Raw genomic sequence first — 27,184 nt, 5'->3', positions numbered from 1 at the left:
ATTGTGTGAATAATACAGAGTCTGACAGGGTTAAAACAGTTCGAGTAGATCTGCTGTGACCCTTTTCCTCTGCAGCTGACTCTCATCTGGAGACACATCTGTCCCTGAAACATGAGCCTCACAAAACATGGCGACCACAGTGGAACATTCACATCCATAAAACAGTCTAGAAAAATGTTTATTTAGCTACGTCCAAATAAATAAAACCATCATCAACATATACATTTGCAAACAAACTATTAAATATGATAAAATAAGACAATGTAGAAACACTAAATGACTAAACTCTTCTTGGATGTCATGATTTTTATTGTCTCCCTCTAGTGGTGAAAGCAGGAGGGTGTGCTGAAGTTTGGTCTTACTGCTACTACTTTTTTTACTTTGAGGCGAGGGGTGACATGAGATAAAATTGTGACACGAGAATGTCACAATTTTATCACATTATTTAGTTTAAAGCTGCACTATGTAACTTTTCTTTGAGAGGTTCCACCAGTTGCTTGGCCAGAGTGGTTATTGCTTTGCCTGGAATGTTCCACAGTGTAGGGTTAAACTGATGGTGACCCCACACGGCCAATCGGTCAGATTTGTCTTAGTTGGACAAAAAGATGGCGGAACGTTTGCCTGGGATCCAAAATATGTGTATTCTCCCATACATAAAAGGACAAATATAATGCATTATTTGTATTGCTATTGACCTTTATTTTGCAGAAATAAATAGTTTTACAAAAAAATCTAGTGGCAGCAGAGAGAATGATATAAGTGAGATAGCGCCCCCCTTCTGCTGCGGTCAATATATTTCAATCTTTATACTCGACCAAATTTGTTATGACTTGCAATGCAATTATTTTATAAAGTTAAAGACACATGGACTGATTAATAGACTAAAAGACTAGTCCTAGTAAGAACGTACGTTTTTTTAAGCAATTAAAACATCTGAAATTGGAGAAACGCAAGATGGACAAGTAAAAACACACTGAATCATTCCAGGCAAAGCAATAACCCAACACCAGAAAATATTTACTTTTAATATCGTCTTTGGAGGTAACTAAATCCCTCTGCTTATCCAGAGTTCACAAGGTCATTCTGATTCTGGTTAAATCTACCTGTCAATCACCCACACCATGACGAGGAGTGAAAAATAGGTGGAAAAAAAATTGTCCGCATGTGTTTTTGAGCAGCTGCAATAAAGTAAAAAACACTTAATTGAAATGACATCTCCAGATTGGAAAATTATTACGTGTATTTTATAACACATGGCCAACTTCCAATCCATTCACTGCCCTCTATAGGTAAATGGTGCAACTGCAACTTCCATGTACATAAATGTAGATATTCATTTCCAATATCCCCTTATTTCCCAAGAGCAAACAAAAAAGAATAATCTCACCTAGAACTACTCACATCTTCAGCTAATATCACATTTTTACACTCCTCAATGACTGATCCTCCTGCCTGGCCAAAGTCTGATTCACGAACCTGAGCATCCCCGTTAACGTGCTCATATTGTCCTCTTCGTCGCCTTCATGTGGAGCCTCCATCGTTCCTCTAGACTCCTCTATTTCCTCTACCTTCTCCCGTTTCTCGTCCTCCTGCTTATCCGCCAAGTACGTTAGAGGATTGAAGGATTGATCGGAGGTAGCGGTAACGTCTACAGCAGTCAAACCCTGCCAGCTCTGGTCCACGGTGTTGTCTGGAAACGGGGAGGCGGAGGAACGAGATGCCCACGAAGCGTCCTTCAAAGCCTCTTTCAGCGCCGTTTTCAAACTGGGCGGTAAATGCAGGGAGGAGTCGCTGGTGCTGCCATGTAACCAGTCGGACACTTTTTGGTTTTTGGTGGAGTCGTACGGGTGGAGGTGCGAGGAAACGTGGGCGGGGGGTGGAGATTGTGAGGGGTGTTCAGGGGAAGTGTGGGTGGAGAGAGGCAGAGAGGGAGGGGCTAAGGGGTGAGAGAGAGTGAGGTGTTGGCGATCGGCGGCTCGTTCCAGGCTGGAGATTTTACCAAGGAGACGGGTTACTTCTGACTCCTGCAATGAGAGGAGAAGATTACTTATTTCACTGACAGAACAGAACAGAACTGTATTTCTTCCCTTGTTTATGACTTTACTTCCTGGCTGGGCATTGATGACAGCGTCACTCCTTTTGAAAACTGAGCACTGTCATTTTCTACTTTTTTCTTTCAACCTTTTCTTAATAAAGTAACTAATAATAATAATAATAATAATAAATATAGCCACAAGCGGCAATGATCGGCCCTCGCTACGCCGCCGCCACGCCGCAAGAGGAGGGGGCGCTAACGCGCCCCAATTGTCCTTTTATTACGCCTACTGCTGAATCTGTGACGCTGTCACATCTTCTCCCCTTTGTTTTACCATCAAAAAGCTATTTTATTTTGAATTCTTAGCAAAATGTGCGGCTTTGCCGCACAGACACCGTGACTCTTTGAATAAAAATGTGGATAACTTTTGATGGTCCTGAAGATGAGTCTCACCAAATTTCAGGTTAATAGGGCTAACGCCCTGGGAGGAGTTCGTGAAAGTCTAAGGTGTAAACATGTTCTGGCGATTTCCCCATTGGAATAACATGGAAGGTTTCGGTCATCGCTACGGCAACGCCATAACAATGACTTTTTTGATGGGCATTCTAAAATTGAGTTGTGTGTCAAATTTCATATAATTTCGCAAAACTAAACATTTAACCTCCATATAAAATCTGTAGGGGGCGCTGTGGCTCCAAATTAATTTATTTCACTTCAAGTAGGTTTAGGGCAAAGAGTTTAACAACTGATTCTAATTTGACGCAATTCGGACTTTATCTGCGCAAACGGCAGAAATTTTAAATATGGGAGATTTCTGAAATTCTAGCTACAGTTTGCGGCTTCGCCGCACAGAGACCGTGACAGGTATCAATGTAATTTGGATAACTTTTGATGTCCCACTCCTCAGTAGCATTTTCACCAAATTTCAGCTTTTTAGGGCCAACGCCCTGGGAGGAGTTCGTAAAAGTACGACGTTTGGAAAAACTCCGAAGTCATGTTTAGCCATTTTTGAAGCAATATGGCCGACATTTGGTTGGGCGGACGGCGTTGCCGTAATAATATTTTTTACTTCTCTTGTCACCATCTACCTCGGCGCCAAATTTCATGATTCTACGATCAGATTTTTTTTGGGTCATTTCCCATCTCTCAATGCATTTTTGGTACATTTGGGGGCGCTGACGCGCCAATTTTTTTTTATTTTAGAAAAGGGAAATAGCCAGAATGTAGAGAGGCACGATTTTTAGAGGTGTGAACATTTTTGTGACTTTTCGTCAATGTTCACTGGGTGAAAAATAGGGGGGTTGGTCCCGAGAAGAAGAAAGAAGAAAGAATAATATTCCGATGCGAAAACAATGTTTCCCATTTTTCAAATATCATAAACTATACATTTTCGGAAAGCGCTCGCGCTTTCCTACCTCATGGTGTGGGTCCCTGGTCACTGACGGGTACTTTCGTTAATTTTGAGTGGGCTCCGCCCACTTTGTGTTTTTGGCCCTCTATACAGAAATAATGTTCAATTTTTGCATTACATGCTTATATGCACGGAACATGCAAGAGATGGGGAACGTATTTGTGAGCTACTTAGCGCAAATGAGTGCTTTATATGGGGATGACGACCGCTTCGCGGTCGTCATCTCAATGTAAAGTGCTCGTTTAGTGCGCACTTTTGCACGGGCTTCGCCCGTTTACAACGGTAATGTTCCATTTTCCTACTACTAATTAGTATGCACGGGGCGTGCATGAGTGGAGGAGTGCGTTAGTGAGTGTTTGGAAGTGGGCGAGCGCTTCGCGCTCGATTTCGTGCGCACTACGTGCGCACTTTCGCAGCCGTGCTTCGCACGGCCTTACGAGATTAATAGGCCTCTCGCCAGCTTGTGGCGCTCGGGCCTAATAAAAAAACATTTATAGAATTTCTTCTCTCCTTTAGCCAACAGTGTTGAGAGTAAAGCCTTGTGTAACAACAAAATAATCTGATCTGTTGGCGCCGCCATGTTTGTTTTGGCTCGTTTAAGGGTTGGGTTTAGATCAACCCCGAAAGTCAGAATTCCAATATGGCGGTGACAACATGGCGGTGACCGAGACCGGTCCCGCTGATACAGCTCAGGCACTCATTTTCTCTCTTGGGTCCAAATCCGCTCTCTTGTCCCTAACCCAGTGTCTGAAGCGTATCGAGGGCTGCCATATAATTATTGTTTTTGGGCCGCCATATTGGAGCAAATTCTGACTTCCGTGAGTTAACAGGGGATTGATCTAATACTGACCCTCGTTTAAGAGCTTTAGTTTTGTTTTTTTACCAAACCACAATGCTGCCTTGTGATTGGCCTGACAGATGGATTCTCAAGAGTTTGAGAAATCACAAAAATCATGTGAATTCATCTTGTAATGACTGAGGAAGAACAGCCCAAATCAGTTCCAGAAAACACATTACATTATATTAGTTTACAGATCTCCAAAAGCATTTTATGAATTGAGAAAATGTCATGCCAACTCTTGAACAGAGAAACGACTGAGCCCAGCACAAAAGCCGTACCTTAATGAGCAGAGAGTCCTGTGAAGACTCCACAGACTGGTGCGAGGCGTGGAGCTGCTGCTGGAGCTCTTCAGCCTGGACTCTGCTCAGCTCCGCCCGGGCTGAGAGCTGCTCCACCTGACTCTGCAGTTGACTATTGTGGGCTCTGGTCTGTTGGTACAGCCCTCTGACCTGCTGCAGCTCCACCCGGCTCTGCAGCAGCTGGGACTGGCTCTGCTCCAGCTGGGACTGGAGACATGTGGCCAGGCTACGCTTGTGCTCCAGCTCCGCCCTGCTCTGGTCCGCCTCTGCACGGCTTTGGTCCAGTTGAGTCCTGGTCTGGTCCAGTTGAGTCCTGGTTTGGTCCAGTTGAGTCCTGGTCTGGTCCAGTTGGTCCTGACAGAGCTGGAGCTTGGTTCCGAGCTGTTCCTGGGAGGATTTCATGGTGGAGGAGATCTGCTCGGAGACTTTGAGGAGCTGGCCTCTGGTCTGCTGTAAGGACTCCAACTGAAGAAAAACACCACAGGCTTAACTAAGTCTGATTAGGTTTCAGATGCACAAACGCTCAATGACACAACTCAGCAAGGTCAAACTTTTCTGGATAAAATGAAGTATTTATATCTCCTGATTATAACTTCTAATTTATGAGCTTGAAAATATGATGGCGATACTCCTGTGCCTAATCTGTGTTGCAACACTGAAATTTCCCCATTGTGGGACAAATAAAGGTCATCTTATCTTATTCTGAGTCCACTTTAGTGCTCTGTGGTTGGGTGGATAGCACGCTGCAGCATTGCGAGTTCAAATCCATCTATTCATTTCCTGAATGTTCTTCCCCCTCTCATCCCCAATTCACTCTAAACTGTCCTGTCCAATAAAGACTATGGGCCAAAAAAGCCTTGGGGAAAAAAAATTTGCATGGGGAAAAACAAAAGCAAGCTTCAACCCGCTAATTTAAGCTCACAGTTGTAACAAACGTGATTTGAGGCAGAAATGCTTAGAACGAGTCTGAGCTCTGCCTACGAGGTCATAAATCTGGAAAATTTGAAACAGAATTTTTGTGAGGTTCAGAGAAGACGACCTTGTAAACAGGTTTAATGAAACAAGCACGAATTAAGCTAAATTCAACTAGGTATGTTTTTGAGATAACAATGTTGTAAAGTTTAAAAAATCTAAAATGTCCAGTGTCAATATGAATTTAAGGGAGAAAACTGCACTTGCTACATTGTAGAATAGAAATAAGATGCACTTTATTGTTCCTGTAAAGAAAATAGTTGCCTGATTTGACAATGCAGTGCGGTGTCCTGGGACCATCTCCAGATCTTGGACAGCTTGGACAGGATGAACTTAGCTGGAGGATGCAAGTTTTAGGTTATTATGTTTTATTATGTTATGTTATTATCAAAAGACAATCCATGAACATCAAGGTGAGACCAGGGGTTCCCCAACTTTTCAGGCCAGGAACCCCAGAATAACCATGCAACCCAAAAATTATTTCACACATGCAAAGCATGCACACAATAAATATTGAGCCCTAAAAAAATATTCTTATGATCTACGATATATTAAACGATAAATTGATATTTTTTCAGGAACCATTGTAAACAAAGGGTTCAATAAAAAAACACAGTGCAAGTGTAATTTAGTCCCTTCCAAATGATCAAGAAGTGGCTAATGGCACAAGAAAGGAATTTAAAAATATACAGTTTTGTCCATAAATAATTGTGACCCCATCTTTTTCCAAGCAACAGTTATATGGATTTAAAGAATTTTGGATCACATTCAGATCAAATCAAAGGAAGGGTTCATGTTCAGGCCCAACTTCATCCTGCTTGGTCCTGCTGTACCTCTTTGCTGTGCTGCTCTCTCTCCAGCTCCAGCTCTTGTTCCAGACAGGCCACAGTGTCCTGGAGCTTGGCCTCGGTGTGGAGCCAGTGCGCCTCCTTCAGGGCGAGCTCCTCCTCTACATGAGACAGCTCCTCCTCCTGCAGACACAGCAGTCATGTGAGCGAGGACAGTGGACGGATTGTACAACTAACGAGCTCAAAGTGTCGGACCTGGTGCTTGTTCTGCTGTCGGATGTTGTCCAGCTCTGTGGTCAGAGCCTCACAGCGCTCTAGAGTCTCTTTAGATTCCAGTAGAGCAGACTCCAGTTTGTGCTGATGGAGCAGCAGCTGTCTAGACTCCTAAAACACACAGACGTCAGCAAGTTATTCTATTGGCCTCAAGAGATTTGAAAAATGATGTTAAAATTAGTGGTGTGGCAAAATACTGAAATACTGATGTCATTGTACTTAATTTGTTGATAGAGTATCGATATCATGTGATTCAAACCCAAACGGAAATTAGACTTTTAGATCAAGTTATCCATGGAATTTCAGGTGGTTTCTGTTTTTGTTTCAAGAACACGAACTTGTCAACTACACTGTATACCGGTACATTTTGATCCAGTTTACTTCTCCCTAACATAGTTTGGATTTAAAAAAATTGTTGAGTGTATATTTTACCAAATTCCATAACTTTATTTCCTTGAAGACAGACAGGTCTGGACAATAGTAGAAGTCAATAGCAGGAATACAAAGCATACATTTATTTTTTATCAAGATAATTTTTAAAGCAACAATATCTATCCTCAAAAACAAATCCACTTGTATGAAACCACATGTCCTGACCTGGTTGTCCTTCTCAGCCAGCTGCCTCTGGGCCTCTCGGAGCTGCTGCTCTGTGGCCTCCAGACTCTGCTGTAAAGACTCCACTTTCCTCTGCATCTCCAGCTTGTGCTCGCGGATGGCCACGTCCAACTGACCCAACTGTCACACCACAAAGAACCAGGGACCACATTAGATATCTTCAGAACTGGCTCTTTTAAACCAAGATAACTGGACTAAATTGGAACATGATTCTGACTGTACAAATTATCACTCCTCCCTGACTAGAGCTTCAACAAACAGTTATTTTGGTAGTCAACTAGTCAGCAATTATTCTTTTGTATAGTGGACTATTGTTGTTGTTGTGGCGTTACTTTTAATGGCAGTCTGCAGCCAACTGAAAAGGTGCAAGAGAGGCAGCGAGAGAAAGAGAGAGGAAGAGAGAATAGTGGACTAGACATACATTTATTTCTATTATACACTGACTGATGTTGCTGGATGGAGAATAATGAAAGTGTATTGTTGACAAAAATCAGAATTTCGACATTTTGATTTAAAAATTAGGTCTTTGTATGTGTTTTAGAATCTGTAGAGTAAAGATAATTATCAAAATACAACTATGATCATTTATTTATAGTTGAATAGTCACAGTTTGTTGATTAATTGTTGCAGCCTCGGTAAAAAAGAAATAAAATTGAATGCCTTAACGTAGTGAAAATGATATCTTCCCACTTTTTGACCCGCATACTTATTATACAGCACAATACGATTTTGAATTTACAAATTTGTGGTCAACATAAAAGATATATGAATCATCATAGAAAGAAAAGCAAAGAGTTATGGCAATTATCATACAGAAGCTGTCAAAATGCAGTTCCTAAACACTTGTTTTTGTGGCGTACCAGCTGTGCTCTCTGCTGCAGCTCCCCCTGTCTCTCCTTCAAGGCACTGTCCATGTCCAGAACCTCATGTGTCCTCTCCTCCAGCTCCCTCTGGCACTCACTGGAGACAACACGCACACACACGCGCGCACACGCGCGCACACACACATACACACACACACGCACATACACGCACAAACACACACGCACATACGCATACACACATACGCATACACACATACGCATACACACACACGCACATACGCATACACACACACACACGCATACACACACACACGCACATACACACACAAGCACGCATATACACACACGGTTAGTCTGCACCCTTTAGCTCAGTCACACTATTTAGAGTAAATAGTAAAACAAAACCATGTCTAGAATGTTTAGAAAGCTTTATTTGGTACAATTATAGTATTAGATAAAGTTTTTTTGTTTGTTTCTTATTAGCACTTGACAAACATGTGACCATTTGGAGGCACAGCTTGGATCCCAGAGGAGAAAAAACAAGTGAAGACTTGTTGAACTGTATTTTATTTGCGGATCCACCTGAGGCTGAGGACTTTACGTGAACACTGGGGACTTATTGTGACGTGAACACCATGTAAAAAAATAGTTTGCTTTATGTGTTTTTATTGTTCCCAAGGTTTATGTAGGCATTTTAATCAGCTATGGTCTGGTGCTTGGTGTACATCGATAACTGATAATAGGCATAACATCGTCTAGTAGTAATAATAAATATTATTAATATCAACATGAATATCAATACCAATATAATATGTTGCTATTGTGAATGTGATCTACTACATGATGCATCAGGCCAAAGTAGGAAGTATGCATGTTTATGCGTTAAACACTATAAAGACTAATACTTTTTTATTATTTTCATAATTAAATTATTTTTATTATTTTATTATTTTATTCTTAGAATACAGTCATTTTGTGCCATAAAAATCCCATTAGCTTCATTAATGCGGTGACATCCAGTCTGGTTGCTCTGAGATAGCACATGTGCTACAAAAGGGGATTGGTTAGAAGGGACTGAAGTTATTGCCAGCAAAAGACAACACATGACATAGTTTTGTTCTGTGTAGGAACAAAGAAACGTTGTGACCATTAAAAAAGGCAACATTAGAAAGATCTTTCTATTACAACAGAGAAAGTAAAGCGTGACATAGCCACATACAGTTCAGGACATCCAGGAGGAAATCCGAGTCGTAGAGGCTTTCCTCACCTAAGCTCCAGATTGAGTCTGTCCACTGAGGCCTGCCTCTCGTCTGCCATGTTCTGTGTCATCTGCAGCACGTCCTGCAGCTGCTGTAGCTGCAGCAGAGTGTCCCCCAGCTCTGCTCGGACCCCCTGGAGCTGCTCCTCCAGAGCCTGAGCCCGCTGTCTGCAGTTCAGTCTGTCAGCCTCAGAGCGGTGCAGCGTCTCCTCCAGGTCTGCCACTAGAGAGAGGGACAGAAGACAAGTATAATTAATGTTATATTTCCTCTAAACATTTGATCAAGCTGAACTTAAGTGTAATTTTGCTCCAAGTCAATAAAAGTGGTTTGTTACAAAAAAAAAGCCTGAAATGGAAAGTAATGGTTTATGATCAGGTAGATGTATCTATATATTGTCAAATATAAATGTATGCATAGTAAAAGGCCAAAGGCCGGCCCGAGGCCTTACCCATGTCCGCCTTGGTCTCCAGCAGATCCTTGACTCTCTGCAGACTCTCCTCCAGGTGGCTGATCTGAGACGCCTTCTGTGCCACCTCCTTCTTCAGATGCTTCAGCTCAGACTCCTTTGTCACCAGCTCCACTTTGTACTTGGTCATCTCTGTCGACAGATGACTGCAACAAAACAAGCCAGACATTATCAAACTATTTACCAAAATTAAATTATCATGGAACCATTAACTTTCAAATATAAAAACAAATACCTTAGAGTAAGCGTAGCCCCCATTGTGACGGCTTCAGTAATTACAGCAAACATATTAAACTGGCAATCTACATGTTGAACTAGGGAAGTTAGAAGCGGTTGCGCAGACTATGAGCTGCTTGTTGGTCTTTCAACTTATATATGCATCTATAAAGGGGATGTGGCGGGGAAGGGGAGGGCTCATGCTCTGTGCCCGGAGAAAAAGGATAGTGTAATCACAAGACGGATCCACACGAACAAGGGCTGGAAAAGTGAGGACCGAGCATCTAAATGTTACATCATCAGAGGAGGCGCCCATTCCAAGCCAAGAACACAGTCTATAGATTGTCCTGTAGACTATGAGTCGTGTAGTTTCCTTTTCCTCTGTGTTATTGTGAAAGAGTGAGAGCAAGATTTATCAATTTAATGTGACTAATGGGTTGCCTTCACCTTCTGAAATTTGATGAGGTCATTAATGCAGCTAGAAGACATGGGCCTATATACATTTATGGAAGATTTACATTTTTTGAAAGATCATAAGCTTTAAACTGCATTAAAGCTTATGCATTTTTTTGGGTTAGGGTTTTTTTCCGCTGTTATTCCAGCTGTGCAGAGTTTAGCTTTCCTAACAGGAGGGGGTGAAAAAGGACACTTCACCGACCACCGTCGTCAAAGCAATTACCATTCAAAACAAAAAATCATATTTCATTCTTTTTAATATATTTCCTCAAGGCGTCTCAAAGAAGAAGTTGTATCAGACCTGACAGAGCAGGTGAGCTGTGCGTTCTCCTGCTGGACCTCCTCCAGGTTCTTGTCTCTCTGCAGGGTGTCCCGCTCCCGGCTCAGAGCTGCCTCCTGAAGAGAGGTCCGGGCTCGTTCTAGCTGCTGCTCCAGTTCTGACACCTACACAATAACCACACAAGATGATACAATTCTATCAGCAACCCAAGCTGAGGACCCAACCTACCATGCAATTTTCAATTATTTTCAGTCTTTCACAGTCATTACTAGTTGAATGCAGTTGCAGCTGCTTCATTTACCTAGTGTGAGGCAGGTACAATTGGACTCAGGTTCAAATCTCAAAGCATGTCCCACGGAAAGATGCCAGTAGATCAAACGTGTGTGAATTTTAAGTTTGATTTTGGACGCACTTTACTGACAAACACGGACACGTAATATATATATATATATATATATATATATATATATATATATATATATATATATATATATATATATATATATATATATATATATATATATATATATATATATATATATATATATATATATATATATATATATATATAAATATATATATAAATATATATATAAATATATATATATATATATATATATATATATATATAAATATATATATATATATATATAAATATATATATAAAAATATATATATAAATATATATATAAAAATATATATATATATATATAAAAATATATATATAAAAATATATATATAAAAATATATATATAAAAATATATATATATAAAAATATATATATATATATATATATATATATATATATATATATATATATATATATATATATATATATATATATATATATATATATATATATATATATATATATAAATATATATATATATATATATATATATATATATATATATATATATATATATATAGATATATATATAGAGATATATAGATATATATATAGAGATATATCTATATATAGATATATAGATATATAGATATATATCTATATATATATATAGATATATATCTGTTCATTGCTTTTTTCCTTCTCCCACGCCTCTAGGGGAGTGCCTTAGATGCCCCATCTCATGGCCCTGACCTGACGACCAGGACGCTCCTCAACTGCCTGAGAAACTCTCTTGTTTTGTCAAATTACCGTTTCATTGTCGCCCATATCGTGGCAACTCCTGTTGTGGTTTTGAGCATTACAAAAATAAATTTAATTGAATTCCAATAGCCAGCAGTTATGCTGCCATATCGCCAATTTATTCCACTGGTGCCAGTAGAGGGTGACAGACAGCAAATTTGACTTTCTGCATGCAACGAGACTAGTACTGCAAAAGAGGATGTAAATATGCACCATCCATCACTGTTGGTGACAAGAACCACATACATAAGTCATTGTAGCTCACATTGGAGAAAAATCCACAGAAACAAGCTAGAGTTTTTCATGCTTTGTAAAATTTGCTAATACAAGTTAACTTATTTTGATATTTCCAAGTATCCAAACTACAAAAATGATCAGGAATATTTAGTTTGACCTAAAACGTCTGCTTGGGGCTGTTGTGTTGACACATGTTCCCCTGTTATGTCTGAAAGGAGAGTATTGTGAACCATTTAGATCAATGCAGCATGTCCTGAAGCTCCCTCTGAACACAACTGTCTGAGATGTGAACATTCAGAATCATTGAGCTTTAGGATCCGACACTCTTATCGTTTACAATCAAGTAGACAGGAATGAGTTATAAATTATATATTTGCAATGCTATTGAATATACAGATATAGGCCAAAAAGAAACAATAAACATGGTGCTCAAACCAATCGCTTGTCAAATTGTAAGGAATGTAATGTTGTGTAGCATTCATTCACGTTTACAAGCACTGAAAACTGAATTATCCTGAACATTTTTTGAACTCATTTTTAAAACTGTTTTGTTAGCGTGAGAACATTGCTGCATGTTCAGTTCAGCACACACTCAGACATCAATAGGAGAAGCATTCAACTGCAACTACTGTTGATGTGTGCTCATTTTGGATCAGCGATGTAACAAATGATGGTCACAAATAAATACAAAATAATTATTTGAACTCTGATGACTTCCACAGACTTACGTTAGAGATGCATAAGGGTCATCTGCTGTAGGAAAGATTAAAACTGACCATAACAATGTCAATCTAAACATGGGTCTTTAAGACCAACTGCACACCAGAGGATTTTTAGTCCAATTCTTGACTCGAATTGTCTCTCAGCGAGTTTGGGGTCGTGGCCCGAGTATCACTTCTCATGTCTGTGGGGTCAGTGCGATAGTGTTATTACGATTTGTTGGGTCACAGCTCCAAAACCTCAAATTGTAAGGTTTCAACAAAGTTTGAATATTTACAACCAATCAGTTTCATAACAGCCGATCAGAGCAGCTAGACAGCGCCAGGTTCCATTGTCTTGTAATGGCTGCAGAAATAAAGGAATTTGTGAAACCTTTTCATTCATCATCATCAACACTATACTGCGTCAGGCTCCGTACCGTTAATCCACACTCATTTAGACTTGTGTCATTTCCATATACAGTAAATATAAGAAGAGCACTAAGAGGCAGCTCACACTGTCCCTCGTATCCTTGAGTATTTGCCTTCATTAGACACCCTGTCCATAGTCCTTCGCTTTTATCAACTCTTTCCTGGAAACAGCAAGTGTGTGGTGACAGGTAAAGGGTTAAGGGTTAGGGTTTAGCTAACCCCAGTACCATTTCTGAAATCCTTTTGACAAGCAAGCTGAACATATTGCTCTCGATGAAGCAGTTTGCTAGAGCCTTTCAAAACTGAGGGTACTTTCCAGCATGAAACAAGTTTTTACCACACACCAAAATAGATTTAGGAGTACACATCTTGTGTAAGGGCCCTCTACAAAGCAAAGCCACAGGAAAACATGAAAGCTCCTTTTCTTGATCTCCCTAATAAAAAAGACTAGTATTGAACAGTCGGGCCATTGTAGTTGGGTTGTGTAAATTGACTAAAGTGAGTGCATGCTGAACGTGTGGCTGCTGCCTTTGCAGATCTCATTGGGGGAGCAAACTGAATAATAATGACATGACAAGCAACATTATATGACTATAAAAAATATTGTATGTGATCCTATTAAGCATCAGATGTTGAACAAGTGACAATAGGGTTGGAGTACATTTTAAGATGAGATAATCTTGTAATGTCTCCCATGGGGGAACGGTATCTTGGGACAGGGGGGTCACATGCTTTAACACACAGAAACAACATCAACATGTACGATAACAAAGCATGTGGAAGCCCGAGTGCTGCGCCAGCGGAAGAGCTGTAAGCAAAGTTAACGGTTTAAATTTTCAGCATAAAAACTGCGCGCGTGCTTGGGAATTCATGCGTGTGAATAATAACCATGTCTAAATCATTCTAACTAGTTTCTAGCTTTCACAAAGACTTATTGTGGTCTGAAAATTGGGTAAAGCAATTCAGGTTGCCATATGGAGGTTTGAAGGTGAAGTGCCTCCAGACATTTCCTTCTAAAATATTCTTATGAGACTAAATAAGAGGCTTTGTAAATACTGTCTTCAAACTCAAAAACATGACCCTTGGAGCATTTCACATGGTTAGTTTGGAGAAAAACAACGAAGCTGGAAAATATTTTTTTTTTTTCATGGCTGGTGCCAATGCCAAAAAATAAAAACATTAAAAAATATATACATTTTATTTACCGGTATTTTTTTTAAACAATTTTTATTATGATTGTGGTGTCTTAATCAGTATCGAATATTGAGCTTTTCCATAGAATAAAAATGAAGTTTGAAATGTTAGTATTGTGAAAACACTAGTGTGTAGTACAGTTTACTGGTTGTCTAGACGACATGACAGGTTCCCATCACAAATATGAAGGATTTGTAAGAGCGTACCTGTGTCTGCAGTTGGCTCTGGCTCTCCTCCAGCTCAGAGATCCTGGCGGTGCCTTCACTGAGCATGGCCTGGTTCTGCTCCAGAGACTGCTGCAGCTGTGTGTTGTGTTCACTGGCCGTCTGACACACCAGCGCCGTACTGTGCAGCTTCTCCTGCAGCGAGCACACCTGGACAGAGATGAGTCTCACTAAACGGCACAATCACAATAGAGCTTTTTAATTAGATGAAGAGGATGAGAAATAAAGGTTGAAATATGGTGACTGAAGGCTTTTACATCCTTTTGGGTGTGACTCTTTATTTTAGATATTTTAAAATGAGTGGTGGTGCAATATCACTTGCCAATTTGCCATTTAGGAGAATAAAATACATCATATAATGTCTATAAAGTTAAGTTACGTAATAACGTAACATAACGGATTTTGTTTTAACAATACGAATAGTATTTTTCTTTGCTTAACTTGTTAAACGTTTTTCAGAAAATATGATTTAAAAATGATTTCTTATTGACGTGTAGCTTAAACCCTGAAGCCCAGAGTTTGTCCTGAGCATTAAAGACAGATGAGCTTCTTCTGTAGGTCTGCAGGTCACACATTCATTTACAGCATTAAACTTCTATCTTTTGGGGAGCGCAACAGTTTAGTAAAGACTTTATTCATACTTATCTTTATGCCAACACCTTTAGCAACTGTTTTTGACACAAATAACTCTAAATAAAAAATAACTTTATGCTACATGATCCAAAGGGCGCGTTCACGTCGTCCGTAACCAAAGCAGAAGAAACTTGTTAAGTGAATGCTGTTTTGTGTTCACGCCTGTCCAAGTGAAAATACAACAGGACAACTGCTCCAGAGTTCATTTAAAGTGAATCAATCCCAGCCCCAAGTGACGCTGAAAGCATTTTAGGAGCAGAACATAATCAGAGTGAGTCTTGTGGAAGTGAATGAATGGGGATGGGGAGGGTGGGAGGATGAGAGGATGAACCTTGTCGTTGCTCCTATGCAGTTCAGCCTCATATCTCCTCTGCGTCTCCTCCAGTTGCTGCAGGTAAACTTTGAGCTGATGTTCACATTTGGACAGAGACGACTGAAGCTCCCACATCTGCAGACACACATCACATACGATCACTCACTTAGAGAAACAGAATAAACATGTACTTCTGTCTGTCCAGACCTTGGCACTGGATTGAGCAGATTCCTCCTTTAACCTCTGCTGCAGCTCCTCACTGTGTTTTTCTTCTAGCTCCTTCTCCTTTGGAAAATGCAAAATGGTAAAATATGTAATAATGGAGAAAATGAGCAGTGCATTACGCCAATTGTTACCTGTGTGAGCCTTTCCACACTGCTCTGGAGAAGGAGAGCCAGATTCTGAGCCTCGTCCCGCTCCACCTGGACAGAACTAAACAACTCCTCCATCTCGAACAGACGTGCCTGGGCCTCTTTCACTGACAACTCCAACTGAAAAACAAGCAAAATTAAAGCCGCAAGCGGCATCCAACGGCCCTCGCGGACCGCCGGCCTTCCGACTCTGCGCTTTCGACTTGATAAAGATGGCGCCCTTATTGTGTTGAATTAAAAAAGAACTTGACAGACGGCGACACAATTGACATGGCAAATCCAGTGCAAATGAACACAAATGTCGGTCAAATGTGCGGGTCCGCCACACAGAGACCGTGACACTTGGAATAAAAATATGGATAACTTTTGATGCCCCGCTTGTGTAGATGATTTTCCCCAAATATGAGCTTGATCGAGCTATTGCCCTTAGAGGAGTTTGTTAAAGTGTGAAGCGTAAATGTGAACATTTCAGAGATTTCGCTGTTTTCCCATTTCTGACATATATTTGCGGGTCCGCCACACAGAGACCGTAGCACTTAGAATCAAAATATGGATAAGTTTTGATGCCCCGCTTGTGCAGATGATATTCTCCAAATATGAACTTGATCGGACAATCGCCCTAGGAGGAGTTCGTTAAAGTGTGAAGCGTAAAAATGTGGTGATTTGAGCGATTCTACAATTTTCCCATAAGGATAACATGGGATGTTTCTGTCATCGCTACGGTTACGCCGTACAAAATATGACTTTGGCTCTTATACTTTTATGATCAGGATGGCAAATTAGAATTTTGTTCAAAATATCATGTCATTTGGAAAAACTATTGTTTATAGGCCACTCTGAAGGCCAAATAGTCAGAATTCTGGGAAACGTTTGCGGCTCCGTCGCACAGAGACCGTAAAAGCTATCCTTAAAATTTGGATAACTTTAGATGCCCCACTTGTCTAGAGGATGTACACCGATTTTGAGGTTGGTGGGCAAAACGCACTAGGAGGAGTTTGTTAAAGTGTGAAACAGAAAAATGTGGATATTTGAGAGATTTAGCCGTTTACCCATAGGGATAACATGGGAGGTTTATGTCTCGCTACGACTACGCCGTAAAAATTAAGTCATTTGTCTGATTGGCTTTTTTGATCGGGACGCCAAAATAGAATTTTGGGTAAAGTTTAGAAAATTTTGGTAAAACTAATTTTGGACCTTCAATGTTAATTCAAAGGTCACTCTGTAGGGGGCGCTATCGCGCCCATTTCAATTTTGTCATCATAAACTGGTCCAAACTAGAAAGTTGAACAACTGATTCAAATTTGGTCCTAATCGGACTTGTTTTGATCAAATGGGAAATTTTTTTAGATCTGCAATATCCCAAAATAAGTTGTCCAACTTTGCGGCTGCGCCGCACACAGACCGTAAAAGGTATCTCAAAAAATTGGATAACTTTAGATGCCCCACTTGTCCAGAGGACGTACGCCGATTTTGAAGTCAGTGGGCAAAACGCCCTAGGAGGAGTTCGTCAAAGTTTGACGTGAACAAAATGGCTAACACAGCGTGTTTTCATTTTCAAAGGAATATGGCGGCCATAGGGTAAGTCTGGGAGCGTGGCCACGATAATATTTTTTTTTTGTCCTCACAAGAGGAATGCGTGTTCCGAATTTCGTAGCTTTACGCCAAAGCTGACCTGGGGGCGTCTCCCATAGGCGCAATGTATTTTGACTTTTGTCGGTGGCGCTGTCGCGCCATTTTTTAACAAAAAAAAAAATGGCCCAGAAAAAAATCAAATTTTTCGCCGATTCTGAATTTTGGGCCAAGTTTGGTGAGTTTTTGAGCATGTTCAGGGGGTCAAATTAGAGTTCAAAAAGCAGAAGAACAAGAAAAATAAAAAATATAGCCGCAAGCGGCAATGATCGGCCCTCGCCACGCCGCCGCCACACCGCCGCCACGCCGCAAGAGGAGGGGGCGCTAACGCGCCCCAATTGTCCTTTTATTACGCCTACTGCTGAATCTGTGACGCTGTCAAATCTTCTCCCCTTTGTTTTACCATCAAAAAGCTATTTTATTTTGAATTCTTGGCAAAATGTGCGGCTTTGCCGCACAGACACCGTGACTCTTTGAATGAAAATGTGGATAACTTTTGATGGTCCTGAAGATGAGTCTCACCAAATTTCATGTTGATAGGGCTAACGCCCTAAGAGGAGTTTGTGAAAGTCTAAAGTGTAAACATGTTCTGGCGATTTCCCCATTGGAATAACATGAAAGGTTTCGGTCATCGTTACGGCAACGCCATAACAATTATGACATGGGTCTCATTGACTTTTTTGATGGGGATGCCAAAATTGAGTCATTTAACCTCCATATAAAATCTGTAGGGGGCGCTGTGGCGCCAAATGAATTTATTTCACTTCAAGTAGGTTTAGGGCAAAGAGTTTAACAACTGATTCTAATTTGACGCAATTCGGACTTTATCTGCGCAAACGGCAGAAATTTTAAATATGGGAGATTTCTGAAATTCTAGCTACAGTTTGCGGCTTCGCCGCACAGAGACCGTGAGAGGTATCAATGTAATTTGGATAACTTTTGATGTCCCACTCCTCAGTAGCATTTTCACCAAATTTCAGCTTTTTAGGGCCAACGCCCTGGGAGGAGTTCGTAAAAGTACGACGTTTGGAAAAACTCCGAAGTCATGTTTAGCCATTTTTGAAGCAATATGGCCGACATTTGGTTGGGCGGACGGCGTTGCCGTAATAATATTTTTTACTTCTCTTGTCACCATCTACCTCGGCGCCAAATTTCATGATTCTACGATCAGATTTTTTTGGGGTCATTTCCCATCTCTCAATGCATTTTTGGTACATTTGGGGGCGCTGACGCGCCAATTTTTTTTATTTTAGAAAAGGGAAATAGCCAGAATGTAGAGAGGCACGATTTTTAGAGGTGTGAACATTTTTGTGACTTTTCGTCAATGTTCACTGGGTGAAAAATAGGGGGGTTGGTCCCGAGAAGAAGAAAGAAGAAAGAATAATATTCCGATGCGAAAACAATGTTTCCCATTTTTCAAATATCATAAACTATACATTTTCGGAAAGCGCTCGCGCTTTCCTACCTCATGGTGTGGGTCCCTGGTCACTGACGGGTACTTTCGTTAATTTTGAGTGGGCTCCGCCCACTTTGTGTTTTTGGCCCTCTATACAGTAATAATGTTCAATTTTTGCATTACATGCTTATATGCACGGAACATGCAAGAGATGGGGAACGTATTCGTGAGCTACTTAGCGCAAATGAGTGCTTTATATGGGGATGACGACCGCTTCGCGGTCGTCATCTCAATGTAAAGTGCTCGTTTAGTGCGCACTTTTGCACGGGCTTCGCCCGTTTACAACGGTAATGTTCCATTTTCCTACTACTAATTAGTATGCACGGGGCGTGCATGAGTGAAGGAGTGCGTTAGTGAGTGTTTGGAAGTGGGCGAGCGCTTCGCGCTCGATTTCGTGCGCACTACGTGCGCACTTTCGCAGCCGTGCTTCGCACGGCCTTACGAGATTAATAGGCCTCTCGCCAGCTTGTGGCGCTCGGGCCTAATAATAATATTTTTAGCAAAAACAATATAGCCGTTTCCACTATAACAACAAATGATACATCGTTTGAAAGCTCTAAGCCTTCCCGATGCCGCCATGGGGTGGAATCATCATTACGAGCGCTTACGCGCTCGTCACTCCCTATTCCGTTGGGATGCCCCGCCCACTCCCCATAGACTTCCATTGATTTGAGCAGATACAAGCATGCCAGGAGGGTTTTTGGAGGAATGCAGCGCTTCGCGCTGCTGTTGTCAACAATGAGTGAATGGGCTACGCCCATTCACTCATTGATTTTGATCAATGTGATCAAAATCAACTTTTCAGAGCTTTTAACCTTCTTACAGTGCTATTGGTGCCTCATATATGTGCCCAAAGTGGTTGTTTGATTGATTCCTGCAGTTTTTAGCGAGAGCACAGTCTATATCCTTTTCCTCGGATGAACAGATGGACGGGGCCTACCCCAGCAACGCGTCATCAGTGTTGAGTGCCGCAGCACACTTCCCTGTTTCAGCCCATCCTCCAGGAAGCACTCTGTACCTGGAACACTGCTTGAAATGTGATTATTGCTTTTATTCTTTGATTACTTGGCATTCCCGTGTGCCGCTGTGTCATGCGCTGTGTAGCGACGCCTCGTCCTGTTTACATTCCACGGGCTCCACGCTGAGACTACGTCACGGGTTGGGCGGGGAAGGCAGATTGCGCTTTGCAAGGGGTGAATCTCAAACCAAGCCGTTTGCATTTCCGGGTTTGTGAGGGGGGTCCAAAATATGGGTGATATTTCATAACTAGTATGTTATGGGTGTTGCACAACACTTATTAATATCAAATATACGGTACCCTCAGGGTAGACTACGAAACGGGAAAAATAGCATGATATGGGATCTTTAAAGGCCCATGAAAACAGTGTAACTGTCTCTCATGGAGACGGATGTTGCTGCTGGTGTGGGCCTGCTGCCTCCAAGTGTTCTGTCCAAAGGTTTGGTCGATTTCACTCATTTCAGTGCCCCACACTCTGCTCCAGGTCTCCGGCAGTCTTCGGTTTGATCTGCGCTCATAAACATCAGTGGCAGATCACTCAGCGGCTGATGTTGGCGAGCACGGGGCGGCAGGGAGTGGTGCAGATCAGCGTCCCCAGTTAAGAGTTGAGCAGCGTCTACTCCGTGACGAGGACAAACTTGTGTTTGTGGATGGATTGATGAATTTTGTGTGTCAATTTAACCATGTGATGTCAGTGCTGCTCTTCCTTCGCTCAGGGAAAGCCTCTCTGTGTAATCTAAAAGAGCGTGTTTGGTCAAAGCAGACTGTGTGACATGTATAGTCAGACATGAGTTGACAGCCCTAGTTTAATTTCGAAGAAGAATTTCAAAGAAGAAATGATCAAATCTCAAAAATCTAACTTTTCTGAAAAACTTTGAACATTTGCCAGTTTGATGTCCTGCAGTGACAGCTTTATTTCTTAAGAAAAATGTATTTCTAATTGTAAAAAAAAAACTATTAGCATGAGACTACTACTCTTCATTACTACTACATTTATTACTCACCATCTGCATCTCGTGTTGTTGCTCCGTTGACATTTGGGTTTGTGTCTTCTTACATTTTTCCAAGGATTGTTGGTATTCCCTCTGCTTCTTGCTCATCAGGGTCTGGTAGTGTTCCACAGTACTGGTCTTCTCCTGAAAGAACACCATGTTACTTTTCTGGTAAGGGCATGGCATTAAACGTATCCATCTTGCATTTAAAAACTTTCAGGGGTTTTATTGCTAGGAAATACCTTGAAAAATATGCCTTCTTACTGCTTGCTCAACTCTGCACAAATCTGACCTGGCCTATCAAACTTTTTCCCAGTAAAGGGCAATATGTCTTCAATCCAGTTGTATACATCTTAAAATAGATTTTATCCTTATTTTAGAAAAAAATTATAATACAGCAATATTTCTTGGTTCACGAAATACAAACGCGTATAAATAAAACAATATCTAGAAAACATTGCTCCAATAGTGTTTCGATTTTGTCATAACATTGGCATTGGCCTAAAAGTTCCACATTGGTGCGCCCCTTGGGGACAGTAAGTAGTGGGTGTAACCTGTAACTGCTTCTCGAGCTCAGTGCTCCTCAGCGCGGCCTGGCTGTAGGCTGAAGTCTTCTCCTGGAGCTGTTTCTCCAAAGCACCCACACGAGCACTCTTCCTCTTCAACTTGAGAGAAAAAGAACATAAAGAATGTGTAATAATACTGCATACCGTTTGTTTATTTGTCTGCTTTACAGCCTATTATTCATTTCACATAACAACTGTACATCCCAAAGCCTGCACCTCTTTCTCAGTGTCCGTGGCTTGGCTGACTTTGTCCATGAGCTCAGAGTGGAGGTTCTGGTAGTGCGAGGCCCTCTGTGTCATGGAGCTCTGCAGGGAAGAGACCTCCTCCTGGGCTCGAGTCAGACGCTCCTGCAGCCTCACCGTCGACCGCTGCTGTTTGCTCCTCTCTGACTCCACAGCCTGGAGGGCCTTCAGCAGCTGCTGGTAGCCCTCACCTGGAAACAAAGTGGTGTTTTTACAACCCTATGATGCAATTGAGAGCATAACAGTGTAAAAGCAAACAAACACCTGGCTGTAGTTGCATCATTTGTGCAGTTCCGGAGTAGTCCAGTGGTGGCAGAATACATGGCCGTGCGCAGAGGGGCCCCGAACCTCCCTGATTTTAAAAAGATTAAGAAAAAAAATCTTCCAATAGAAAACTAAGATATGAATAATTGGAAAATTCTATTTCTTTCTGAGCAGCTTAAGCATACATATATATTTGAATCAATTATAAGCATGTTGGTGTACCCAATAAAATAATAAAGAAAATGTATTTACTTTCAGTATACATTAAACTCCAGTTAAACTCACTCCACCCATTCTCATTTTCTTGACCTGATATGTAATTAGTCAACTACGGTAATACAAATTTGGTTGACTAAGACATCATCAACCGATTAAACGACTAAACCGATTAAAAGTTGTTTGGGCCCAACAAATGTGTTTGCAGATCGTATACCCACACTCGCATGTATATTTTGTGCAACCAAAATAATAACTCTCTGTCCTGAAGGCTGTGTGCAGTTGGCTGTAGTTGTACCCACCTCCTGCAGGTGCAGCAGCCGCAGCACAGCCTCCAGACCGTGCAGCTGTGCTCTGCTCTGCTGCGCCTCCCTCTGGCTCTGCTGGACCTGCTGCTCCTGGCTCTCCCTGCGGCTCCTCAGCTCCTGCAGCTCCCTGTAGTCAGCCACGCGCTCCAGCAGCTGCTTCTCCATCACACTCACCCTGTGGGCCGCCTCCTCCAGCTGGGTCTGTAGGAGGGAGCGCTCCGAGGTGCACAACTTTAGCTCGCGCATCTCCTCCTGCAGCGCACTAGCACACAACGGGTTAAGTTTATAAGACAATATTTCTATGCAGTCAAAAGGGTGAATTGTTTGTAGATATCTATTCACTTCAGCTTCCAGTTTATGGACGACATTTCGAGGACTGTTCACATTTAATTTTTTTTTATGATATATTCATTTAAATGTTATTTGCTATGGTAACAGTACTAATATTTCTCTGAATCCCATGGATACAATCACTGAGCCAATACACGGGTTACAAAAACTCCCAATAACTTATTTTTTAACCGTCTTTTATTAAATAGAATACTAACATACATTCCAGATCCTGACCTGATTGTCTGGTGCTGTTGTTGTTCCTCCTTCTCTAAAACAGAGCACTTTATGGCCAGCTCCTCTTTCTCTACATTACATTTGGTCAGGTTTTCTTTGAGTTTGTTTTCATTGTCCAGTAGCTGGAAAGAAAAATGTGAAAAGCATTTGTAAGTATATCTTTTACAAACACTGACCATCAACTTGTTGCTATTGAATAATAATATGCAGTGAAAGTCCTTGAAACGTTACAAAAAAGGTTTGAACACACCTTTTTGAGTTTAATAGAAATTGTAGCTTTGTGTTGACTAAATGCTTCTTTGAGCTTCTCTGCATTTTCAAGAGCCTGGTTTCTCTGTTGTACAGCTCTGCAAAGACAAGATTACACATCAATTTGCAAGTAAAAAGGTTTTCGCCATTTACTACATTCAGTTGATTGACTTATTGCACTCAATAATTTTTATAGTAAATAACCTTTTGCAAAGTGCAGTTGTGTTCTCCATCTCCTCTTTCAGAGCGCTGACCTCCTCAGTTAAAGACAGAACCACCATCTCATTGTGAGCCGCTTCCTCCTGGCTACAGTCTGCCCTCATTTCAACCTCCCTGTGACACACGGGGAAATGGATCACACACACTGTAAACTACAGAGCACTCTACAATGTCAACATTTGTTTAATGTGTTGTATATATGTATTTTTCACATAATAAATACATCTCTCATTCTCCCTTTCCTTTTTAATTTTTTTTATTTTTAATAGGGTATAGCGTAAAACACATACTTTGAAGACGTACAACTACAGTAGGTGGCGAAAATGCACCTTTTCAGTTGGCTGCCAACCTCCATTAAAAGTAACACAACAACATTAATAATAATGATAATATAATTATAATATTGTCATCATCACATACCATTGATTTATTCTATTATATTTACATTTTCTGAGCAATATTTCATAAATTTAGTCACCAAACTCCACGATGTCGAAAAGAAAATAGCATTTGGGATTTTTGCTTAATGGGGGAAGAAGGGAAATTGCTTCTCTAACATTAAAATAATTAACTGGATTTTTCTTAACAAAGTAGCTACTAAAGCTAAATGTTGCAAAGTGTTAAGTTATGCATTACCAATCTGAATCTGGTTATTGATTACCGGTACTTAACACTTTCAAAAGTATAGTCAAAGTCTACAAACATGAGAGATGGTCTATGACTTGTGTCAAACATGCAAATGAGATTGTTGTACTAAGCTACAATTATGTTATACCCGTTTTTGATGGGAAAATAAAATCAAAAAAGTTGTTAAAGATAAAATAATGTAATTTAGTTTGTTGTTTCTTGTAATGAAATGACCCTTTTTCACAACTTCCATATTATAATTTGTCATAATTAACCTCAAAAGTTGGGGACTATTGTTTCCAGGTGTGGTAATGCATTACCCTTAACAACTGTATCCTGCATTTCATGCATTATGGTTATGTTCAGTGTAAATATAAGAATGAGTTATGCTAAACTAATGCATTTGTCAGTTTGCATGATATGATTGACTCTACTTATATATGTTTTCAGTCGCATATTTGCGTTGAAGACCTCAGGCTTACTTGAGGTGCTGGGCTTGAGCCAGCAGTTCTTCTTCGAGGTGGCGAATGTGCTCACTCATGCCCGTCACATTGTTGCGGACGCCAACCCAGGGACCAGTGAGGCGGCTCTACAATCACATGCACATAAAGTAGATTAGATTCTGCTGTATTTGATCCTCAATGGGCGAGTCCTGCGCAGCCAGCATCTTAAAAACATATAAGATAAGATAAGATAATCCTTTATTGTCCACACAGGGAAATTTCGGTGTTACAACGCAGTAGATACAGGGGGAAAGGACAGTTAATTTATAGGAAGTTTGAGGGAAAAAAAAAAACACTCTTAATAGAAGAACTCTTATAAACAAAACAAAAAACTCTTATTAACAAAACTCCTCTCATCTTAATAGGGAATGGAGGAAAAAAAAGAAAGAAAGATAAAGATAAAAATAAAATAATATACATAGAGGTTGGGGAATATGAACAAAATGGAATACTGAATCTCTCAATAATTTTTGGGAGTATCCCGATAACGATATTCGGACTATACTATGTGTTATAAGTTTTTCCTGGTTTAGACCTTTTTTTAGTCTTGCTTTAATCCTCGTTTTCTCCCTGGGGTAGTCCTGCTTTAATACTTGCTTTAGTCCTGTTTCTAGTCGTCCTTTCTAGTTGTTCCTAGTCGTCCCGTCCTAGTCGACCCGTCCTAGTCGACCCGTCCTAGTCGACCCGTCCTAGTCGACCCGTCCTAGTAGACCCGTCCTAGTAGACCCGTCCTAGTAGACCCGTCCTAGTAGACCCGTCCTAGTAGACCCGTCCTTGACTCGTTTTAGTCTTCCTTTTTCCCCGTTTTAGTCTTCCTTTGGCCCCGTTTTTGTCCCTGGTTTAATCTCATTTTAGCCTTGCTTTATTCTTCATGCTGCATATTTTTCAATGACGTTCTATGAAGTGCATTTTATATGGGCCCCACTGCACACCACAGCAACCATTCAAATGTTAGCTTATTGTCAAATTAACAGCATCAAACTTTTAAATAAGATATGAATCTGTGTAAATGAGACTCCTGGTGTAACCTGGTTTTGGGAGGAGCCTGTGTCAAAGTCGGTCAGAAAAGGGCCGTCATGCACAGACAGACAAGCGTTCTCCTGTCGCACAGTGCTTCCTCTTTTCCTGGACGAAACACTTTCCATCTTCTGTCAGTGACTCTGAAAAAAGCAACAAGAAAGAAGTGTTGGCTATTTTTTTTTTCCTACTGCTGAGTAAGATTTGAAACTTGTTAAAATATATTGACCACGTATAAATATATCACTGTATATATCCCTATTTAAAAACTAGTCCGCTCTTTTATAGTCTTAGAGGGACATATCTAAAGCTTCTATTAATGACAATAAACTGTACCATTTTCAATCTTGTGACCTCAATTCACATAATATGACATTCTAAACATATGAAATGAAATGAATAGTAATTACAGCATATTTACAGTGGTCATATTTCCTCCAACTCTGAGTGGAATTGTCTACGTTATAAAGCTAATGTTAACTTCAAATAATATAATATAAATAAATAATAATTGCTACATATCATACCTGAATTGAACTCACCTTATGTTCCATTTCCATGACATATATACAGTTTAACTCAGCGTATTCCCGTTTCTAGATCGTTAAATTAACTCTCAAAGACATAGTATAATCTCGTTTTGCACTTCATCTTCTAAATTTGGAGGTAAAACGCATATCAGCAGTAGGCTACGTTAGCTAAAGCTGCATGTAAACACTGCTCGGTCAATCAACAGGTGGCTGCTTATTCTCGTTATCAGTGTTGACTAGATACAATTGAAATGCAAGAATAGACCGATAAACTCATATTTGCCTATTGTTCTGATATCTAAACTTTAAAACACGTAAAATAGCCGTTTTAGTCCGCATAAGGCACTTGGAATCTGCTTCAACGCTGCTGCATGAAGTAGCCAAAACAGTTTGTAATTACGCTCCGCCTACAAGTTAACATCACTTCTTCTGATTGGTCAAAGCCGATAAACGTGGAACGTGATTGGTTTAAGTGGTTGTCAGGGAAATGCCCGGGATTGAAGGCGCGTGAGCTAGATGCTTAAACGTCATTAAAGGAGATTTATTTTGATTCCCCCCCAGATAGTCATACCATGAGTAGATCAGTTTACATTTTGTTCGTGCAATATTGAACTAAAATGGCTTAGTAATAAAAACCTGTCCATTGACTTAACTGCGGAATTGAAAAGCCTTTTCATAGTGTTTTTATTTTTTTAAACTCTGCATATGTCACTGGGACTTTATTTTTCAGATATTACATGGATGTGGGCGGGGATAGGAGAAAACAAGCCTTTTCTGAGTACTCGTGCCGCTG

The 27,184-nt window shown here is 40.6% G+C and overlaps 1 protein-coding gene across 1 annotated transcript; it reads right to left on the bottom strand.

Moving 5' to 3' along the window:
* Positions 1 to 26,783, bottom strand: ccdc18 (coiled-coil domain containing 18). Its single transcript, XM_072441824.1, has 24 exons — positions 26,404 to 26,783; positions 25,873 to 26,004; positions 24,824 to 24,930; positions 23,700 to 23,828; positions 23,497 to 23,593; positions 23,247 to 23,368; positions 22,674 to 22,941; positions 22,156 to 22,243; positions 21,865 to 22,082; positions 21,637 to 21,747; positions 21,095 to 21,226; positions 15,973 to 16,107; positions 15,824 to 15,901; positions 15,635 to 15,751; positions 14,653 to 14,820; positions 10,757 to 10,899; positions 9,766 to 9,929; positions 9,326 to 9,539; positions 8,095 to 8,194; positions 7,217 to 7,354; positions 6,602 to 6,730; positions 6,392 to 6,529; positions 4,566 to 5,051; positions 1 to 2,024 (listed from the first exon to the last, which is right to left on the bottom strand). Exons 2-24 carry the CDS (start codon positions 25,987 to 25,989, stop codon positions 1,416 to 1,418), a joined length of 4,008 nt encoding a protein of 1,335 aa, XP_072297925.1. The 5' UTR covers positions 25,990 to 26,004; positions 26,404 to 26,783; the 3' UTR covers positions 1 to 1,415.
* Positions 26,784 to 27,184: the final 401 nt, after the last annotated feature.

This window comes from Eucyclogobius newberryi, unplaced genomic scaffold (genome assembly GCF_026437365.1).
Source record: "Eucyclogobius newberryi isolate DKJ021-1_F unplaced genomic scaffold, fEucNew1.0.hap1 SCAF_12, whole genome shotgun sequence".
In the NCBI taxonomy this organism is placed as follows: Eukaryota; Metazoa; Chordata; class Actinopteri; order Gobiiformes; family Gobiidae; genus Eucyclogobius; species Eucyclogobius newberryi.
Note: the sequence above shows the minus strand (reverse complement) of the source record. Positions and strands in the feature narration are given on the sequence as shown.